This window comes from Pterocles gutturalis, unplaced genomic scaffold, assembly GCF_000699245.1.
Source record: "Pterocles gutturalis isolate BGI_N339 unplaced genomic scaffold, ASM69924v1 scaffold39330, whole genome shotgun sequence".
NCBI classification, from domain to species: Eukaryota; Metazoa; Chordata; class Aves; order Pterocliformes; family Pteroclidae; genus Pterocles; species Pterocles gutturalis.
The window spans coordinates 2237-10052 of record NW_010144701.1 but is presented as its reverse complement, the minus strand read 5'-3'; the positions used below and the strand labels follow the sequence as shown (position 1 = coordinate 10052).

General features: G+C 53.8%; 1 protein-coding gene across 1 annotated transcript in view; it reads left to right on the top strand.

Moving 5' to 3' along the window:
- Positions 1 to 7541, top strand: part of NGEF (neuronal guanine nucleotide exchange factor) — an 18076-nt gene extending 10535 nt beyond the window's left edge. The window contains exons 6-11 of the mRNA XM_010085177.1: positions 508 to 597; positions 2119 to 2282; positions 3336 to 3491; positions 6085 to 6164; positions 6607 to 6711; positions 7349 to 7541. Coding sequence (XP_010083479.1) covers positions 508 to 597; positions 2119 to 2282; positions 3336 to 3491; positions 6085 to 6164; positions 6607 to 6711; positions 7349 to 7521 — 768 coding nt within the window. The 3' untranslated portion in view covers positions 7522 to 7541. The remainder of the gene's footprint in view (positions 1 to 507; positions 598 to 2118; positions 2283 to 3335; positions 3492 to 6084; positions 6165 to 6606; positions 6712 to 7348) is intronic.
- The last annotated feature ends 275 nt before the right edge of the window (positions 7542 to 7816 follow it).

The window sequence follows — 7816 nt, the reverse complement described above, 5'->3', positions numbered from 1 at the left end:
TTTCCCTGGGACATTTCATAGCCTTGGCATCTGGTGCTGCTTGGCAAAATCACATAATTTGCATGTTTGAAATGAAGATCTTTGGCTTCGTTCTCTTCTTGAAGATGATAGTGTGTGTGTACCTCATTTCAAGTGTTGGGGACAAGGAAGAAGGGATATGTGGTGTGTCAGGATCTGAAAAATGAGCTGTTCCCTTTACCATGCAACCAGGAGTACTGCTTAATACTGTCTGGTTTGGTAACTGAATGCGGCCATCAAACATGGCCTCTGATAGTCAGCTATAACATCTTCTAGGTGTTTGGGGGTTTTCTGTTTGTTTGGTTTTTTTTTTTCCCACCTCCCCCCTTCTCTTTTTCCTGGGAATACAGTGCTGATAGGAGAGTTTGGCTTGGTCAATTCCTGTTGCAGCAGGGCACTTACCCTGTCACGGCCAGGCCTTTCTGTGCTGTCCATCACATACCCACTTAAGGCCGATGGAGGCAAATCTTTCTACACTCTTCTTCTCAGGTGGTGAAAGCATGTAACGAAGGTGTCAGGAAGATGAGCCGAACAGAGCAGATGATCAGCATCCAGAAGAAATTGGAATTCAAGATCAAGGTATAAGCATAGGCTGGTAACCCTTTACAGACAGTGAACCAACAGCACCCAGGTGTTGTGCGCACTGAAGACAGCGTGTTGTGCATGTACACAGATGTGACACGCTGGCATCAAACTGCCTGTGCGTGGTGGGTGGTTCCTGCTTCCAGCGTTCAGGTCTGGCTCTTCCCTCTCACCTCTCTTCAAAATGCAGGTCAGCTTTCAGCTACTATTTTACATTACAAGTTATGTTAAAGGAAGATGAAAGCTACAAAGCAAAATACTTTAAAGCTGGAAAATACCAAAATTAAGGCTGTCCCACCATTTTAATTAATCCCTGTGTTTATGTATTATGTACAGTCTCTAATTACCTGATGATGATCTATTTTGGCTCCACTCAGGGAATGACTGGATCAATATTTAGGGTGTCTGATGAGATCTCATTTAATACATGCCATGGAATTCCAGTGCTGAGTATAAAGTTGCCAATTCTTCTCTTGAGTGCTATGGAGATGCTTCTCAGCTCCGTCTGCTTCACAAACTTTAAGGAACATGTTTAGCTTCCCAGCAACCTTTTCATATACCTGAACAACCAAATTAAAAAGAAAATTAGGCCATGTGTTTGGAAAGCCACACTGAGCACCCAAGAATTTGATTTTTCCAGAGCGCTTTACCAGTGTGTCAGGACTAGACCACAGTCCACGGGACAGCACTGGATTGGGGTAGCCACAAGGCTTCCTTCATGTCTTGTAAAGCTGAGGCTGCAGTGACAGGCAGGAGGTTGTTCATCCCTGGAGCAGGTGTGCCCGGGGCACTGGTGCCGGCAGGGCTTCTCTGGTGAAATGAGTGCAAGAGCGAGGAAAGACAGCCTGTGCCACTGTTCATGTCACAAACACAGGGAGGGAGTAAAGATGGAAAAAGTAGCAGTCACAGATATTTTCCAATATTTCAGTCATTTGACTGGAAGCGTAGTGTTTTTCTAATATGAGATGTGCTGCTTGGGCTTCTTGTTTTTAATGCAACATGTGGTAAAACTCTATCAGAAGTGGTGTTGTGGCTCCGTGGACAGTATCTCCTCCTGGCTGGTACAGACCCAACCAGTGAGAACCTGTTTAACCTGGGGTTTTTTGTAGCCAAAAGGCCAAATACACATTTTTGAAAGTCAGTCTTCTTGGCCAGAAAGGCTCAGCCCCAGTGATGAGACAAGGGATTTCCCAGAGAAAGATCAGGCTGTGCAAGGCATAACCTGGTGTTTAAATCCATCTCTTGGCACTCCGGCATCACTGGCCTTGAGTGTTTGTTCATTCTCAGGCCCCTGTCCCTGTCTGAGCTCCGTTACGCTCTGTGCCGGGCTGTGGTGTGGATGGCAGAGCATGCTGCCCTCACTGTGCAGCTCCGCTCCATCCTCTGCAGCGCAAGTTGTGTTGATGGGAGTTCACCACCCTTCCTTTTGCACCTTTTGCTGCTTTCTGCATCTTGACTGCATAAGCCCATGGATTTTTGCTGTTCTCCTGATCTTTGCCATCTTTTCCTCACTTCTAGTCTGTGCCCATCATCTCTCACTCCCGCTGGCTGCTGAAGCAGGGTGAACTGCAGCAAATGAACGGTCCAAAGACATCACGAACACTTCGCACCAAGAAACTCTTCAGAGAAATCTATTTGTTCCTTTTCAATGATCTGCTGGTAATTTGCCGGCAAATTCCTGGGTGAGTGCAAAATTCATGTAGTACGAAGGGCACTTCATTAGTCCTGTTTGCCACTGGGTTTATCCAAGCTGTGATGCTGTGTCCCCATCCTGGCCCCCAGGTACGCGGAGGGTATCCTGGCCTGACCTGTACACCTCCCTCCAGCAGCCCCCTTGGTTTTGAGCACAGCTGACTCTTCTTGGGTGGCACAGCTCTCTCCAGCTGAAAATTTGTGGCAAACAGGACTTAAACAGATTCTAAGCCAGGTCTCCGAGCTATGGATCAGCAAAGCTGTACTCGCCAGTTTCTGCAGGGTGGCAGTGAGTTACATCAACGGGTGGGCTGACCCAGGAGGCCTGTCTTCCTGTCAATAAGTGATTTTTGACTCATCACTGCCTGGAGAACAGCTCAGATTTAGTCAGTTAAACCTCTAAGCAAGCAGGCTAGAAAATCTGAGCAGCAGGAGGGGTATAAATTTAGGCCTGAGGCTAGCGGTTATATTTGACATGGTGTAACCTGCCCCAGGAGGAGGAGAATGTCATCGTGCTTAGGACTAGGTCTTGTGCAACTAGACACTAGTGAAATATAGCAGCACAGACGGGTCCCAGAGAACAGCGCGTTCTTTGTAGCATTAACTAGACTCACCGGTAGGGAGCATCTTGCCAGTCCAACGTTTCTAATAAACCTGTCGCCGCAGTGTCTGTATGCCTGGAAATATTTTGCTTCTGCGGCAGCTTGCATCCAGAAAACAGAGACATTTTACAAATAGGAATAAATTAAGCCTCACAGTCCCCTCTGAGGGAGCACCATCTGTGTTTTGTACATGGGGAGCACAGAGCAAGCAACTTGTTCTAGGCCATGCAGGATGCCTAAGGCAGAGCAAGAAGAAGGTTTCTTGCTTTGCGATGGGTTTTCATAGCCACCCGCTCATCCCTTCCCACAGCAGGGCATCTTTTATCCCCCTGCCATGCATCGGTTCCTGGTATGTGTCTTCAGTACAGTTCTGGGTGGCTGAAGCCAAAGGCTCCTGGGATAACTGCAGATTTTCCTAATCTCCTCTCTAACCTGTTCCAGGGACAAGTACCAAGTGTTTGACTCTGCTCCCCGGGGGCTTCTTCGGGTAGAGGAGTTGGAAGATCAGGGGCAGAGTCTGGCCAACGTCTTCATCTTGAGGCTGCTGGAGAATGCAGACGACCGGGAGGCCAGCTACATGCTGAAGGCATCATCCCAGTGAGTACAGCTGTGCTGTCTCCCTGCATGGGGACCGGCTCTCCGGGCTTACCAGGGTCAGGCAGAGATCGCAGCAGAGATCCCACTTCAGCAGCTGGGCTGGCCCTACAGACCTCTCTGCTCAGCATCACTTTCCTGAGGCTGCCTTTGTCCTCTCCTACTGAAAGGCACTAGTGAGTGAGGCAGGTTTCTCTCCTGTATGGTGCGTTTGTAGCATCCAGGGTGGAGGATAGACAGGCACTTTGTGTTCTGGGACAGAGAGGTCAGAAATCAGCCCTGGCACAGGAGCCTGCCTGATTTACAGCCCGCAGTATTTTCAGAAAGTGAAAGCAAGAAGGCTGTATGCTGTCCACACTCCAGCAGCTCAGCCGGCTTGCTCACAAAGATCAAGGCCGTGCCTGCCCAGCCCTGTGAAGCAAAGTGGCTCCTGCTTGAGGCAAAGGGGGGAGAAGAGGCTGCCTCTTCAGCGCCTTCCACAGCCTTTCTGCTGCTCAGCGCCTCCTTGTTTCCCTGGATACAGGATTTTTTGGCTCACTGATTTTTCACTTCAGGCTCCACCAAGCTCAGACTGGGCAAATTATTTCAGTTACGCTAACACAGACCTCATTGTTTTGGAGCTCAGGGCATGGCTTTCTCACTGATCCAAGCCTTACCAGGCCCACATTTTCTAGGCACAGTGTCTGTGCTATTATAGGTGTACGAGTACCACCAGCTAAACAGCTCCTAGGGACGATGCACACCCCCAGCCTGGTGTTACTGTGCTATCAGTAGGCCAGCATTCGACATCCATATCCCTTAACGAACACCAGCCCCAGCTGGGACCACATCCTGCTGTGCCCCAGGGGCTGCACCCTCACCCCCCAGCATCAGGAAGACGAGCCCCCAGCACAGCGAGCAACTGCACCTTCTCCCCAGACACATGACTGCAGCTTTGCTGTGCTGAAAATAGAGATGTCAGTCACGCTATGCAGGGCAAATGCACATTTGACGTCTGTGAGGCTGAGCTGCACAGAGAACAATAAACCAGGCCAGGGCTTGCCTCAGCTCAGGGGAGGCAGTTGCAGTTCTGTGCTTCTGCATCCTGTCCCGTCTTCTCGATGGCCACAGGGAGCACGTGATCCAGCACTCCGCTTCCCAACAGGTCTCGTGCACTGAAATGTGATGTGGCGACTGCTGAAGGCTGCTGTTGCAGAGCTGCAGGGACAACCTGGACAGTACCAGGCACAAATGGGAAAGCTGAAGAATTAGAAGAGAGATGTGGGTGCCAAACATACTGGTGCATGTGTTAGCATGGCTCTTGCAGTGTGTCCCAGCTCTGAACCTGTACAGCAATGATGACCTGCTTGGTGGCAGCTTGCAGCTAATGCCCCGGGTGGGCTCTGCCAGGAGCTGGCAGTACATTTGGACACAGATGGTTGCAGGAGCAGGACCGGAGCACAGCCAGGCACCTTGCTGGCTGAGAGCAGCTGCATGCTGCAGGCAGGATTCGAAGAGCCCTGCGAGGAGCTGTGTGCAAGGCCAGCCTGCAGATAGGGCCACAAGCACAGTGAGACCATTGGTTTGATGTGTGTGTGCCAGCCCCTCAGTGCACAGGACCCTCATCCTGCACATCGTTATGGCGTGAGGGGCTGCACCCGACCTGCAGCTGCAGGTGTTTGCACTGGTCCCTGGCATCGCGCATCAGCCCTGAAGCAGAAGGTGTTGCTAGCCTCACCGATCAGCCTGCCAGCACTCACCCTTCACGCCTTGCTTTTCCAGCTCTCTCCTCCCAGAAGACGTGCTGGTGGTTTTAGATGTGTGTCCAGTTCAGGCTTTAAAACTGCCACCTGAGAAGGCAGGAGGTTCTGGCTCCCTCGGGGCTGGGAGCACAGCTGTTTCTCCAGGCAGGATCTAGAGCCTGTGAAGATGAACTGCCCTGTTTCCAAGCGGGGCTGAGGGAAGCCTTGAGGGAGCATGAGGCCTGGGACTTCTTCCAGCACCTGTGAGACCTTCATCCTCCTGCTGCAGGCCCAGGGTTTGCATAACAGCGTGTTGGGTCTGGCAGTGTCTTCACGCAGCTCTCTTGTCTCATCCGCTGCTGAGTAGTACCCTCGGTATGCTGCAGCATTCGTCTGCAAGTGAGTTAATCAGCTCTGCCCTTCAAACATTCCCGCACAGCAGCTGTGGGAATAAATGGTTCCTCGGACAGCTTTTCTCCAGGAAAAACTCCTCCTGTTGACCCAGCTGAGCCAGGAGCTGCCTTTGCTGGTTGGAGCTCAGAAGATGCCAGGCCCCCCACCCAGTTGCTGTCTCTCTGAAGCCATGCTGCTCCCCAAAGGGGGATCCTACTGCTTGTGGGGACAGCGTGCCTGGGGGCCCTGCAGCCAGGCAGGCTGCCCAGCAGCACCCAGGGTGCTGTGGCAGGTGACACACCCCAAGCAGTGTGTGCAAAAGAGGGGGCTCAGCATCACCAGTGAGCCCAGGACCCCGGGGGGGGACAGGCAGGAAAGGGCTGCGAGAGGAGGAATGAGGAGCCTAGGGCTGTCTGGGCCGGAGAGCCGGGGTCTCTACGACTGCCTCATGCTCACTGCCTCCGTTTGTCTCCCCTGTCCAGGAGTGAAATGAAGCGCTGGATGATTTCACTGGCCCCAAACCGGAGAACCAAGTTTGTTTCGTTTACATCCAGACTTGTTGGTAAGAGGCACAGCCTGTGAGTCAGGAGCTCTTCCCCCTACCCCAGGGCACCTTCTTCTGCCCTGATCTCAGTCCAGCCCCAGACCTGGGGCCTCTGCCAGACCCTCTCCCTGGGCTCCCCTTGTGTTTCCACCATCGATGATACCCCCTTGTCTCTGGGCCTGGCCTTCACCTTGCTCCCCTCCAGCCTAAGCTGGGCTGCACCAGCACTCTCCCTCCCATCCAAGCTGCTCATGAGGGGGCACTGCAGCGGTGACGTGCCCCCAGCTCCCTTTCCCCCACCCGAAGAGACTCCCCCAATCCCTGTGGCTGGGGCACCCCTTGGCCTCTGCGGAATTTCTTACCAGATGAGAGCTCGCGGTGGTACACTCACCTGAGCCGTGCTGTCCTGCAGCGGGCTCCATCCCCGCCTGTCCCTCACGCTCACCCTGTTCCCTGGCAGACTGCCCGCAGATCCAGTGCGTCCACCCGTACGTAGCCCAGCAGCCGGACGAGCTGTCCTTAGAACTGGCGGATGTCCTCAACATCCTGGACAAGACAGATGACGGTATGGGGGACAGGACGGGGCTGGGCTGGGTGTCACTGTGTAAGGGTAGGCCATGCTCTAGGCAGGTGGCTGCCGAGCAGACAGGAGGGGTCCTCCAGCCAGGGAGAGACCTTGGCATAGGCATCACAGCCGAGCGAGCTACTGCCTCCTCCTAAAACTCTGCAAATCTCAGCTGCCCTGAGCTGCGGCAGGGCTGGCACAGCCACCCTGGCACCGGCTGTGGGCTGTGGCAGGGCTGGCATGGCCACCCCAGGTGTAACCTGGAGCTGTTTTTACCTTGATGATGCTGCACAGCCACCTGGTCCTGGTCTCTGGGGCACACTCACAGCTGGGGAACTCAGTCACGCTGGGTCTCTGCTGTGGACCACCCCTGTGCTGTCAGGGCAGCAGACAGCACGTGGTGGCAGCATTGCCTGCTTTCTGCTGGCATCCCTTGAGCCAGTTGTCCAACCACAGTGCTGCTGATGCAAGTGGGCCTCCTTGGCTAGATTCACAAACTGGGTCCACTCCAGCACAGACTTCTGAGCAGCTTGCAGAAAGCACTGCCAGCTCCACGGGCTCTTTCCAGCACAGCTGTCCCAGCACAGGAAAAAGGGCCAGTCCCTCTCCATTTATGCCTGTCTCTGTCTCTGCTCAGGCTGGATGTTTGGGGAGCGTCTTCATGACCAGGAGAGGGGCTGGTTCCCCAGTTCTATGGGGGAAGAGATCCTGAACCCCAAAATCCGAGCCCAGAACTTGAAGGAGTGCTTCCGGGTGCACAAGTCAGATGACAGTCAGCGGAGGAAACTGGGCAGCAGAAACCGCCAGTGACCGCTGGCGTCCCCGAGTGTCTGGAGTGCCTCTGGGAGAGGGGCAGAGGACAGAGGCTGCCAGCTGGGAGGATGTGGCGGGGGGGGCCTTTTCAGGACCCGGTGTGCCAGACCACGCACTCACACCCCTGAACAAACAGACTGTAGTTCCTGGGCTCCCCGCGGCACTGATCCTTCCTTGGAGATCAGTGCTTCCGACTGGCTAAAATAACCCCTTTCGAGGTGTTCTGTAGAGCCCCAAAGAGCCTGGGCCAACAGACACAGCCCAAAGGCCAGCGGGGGCCAGCCCAGTGACC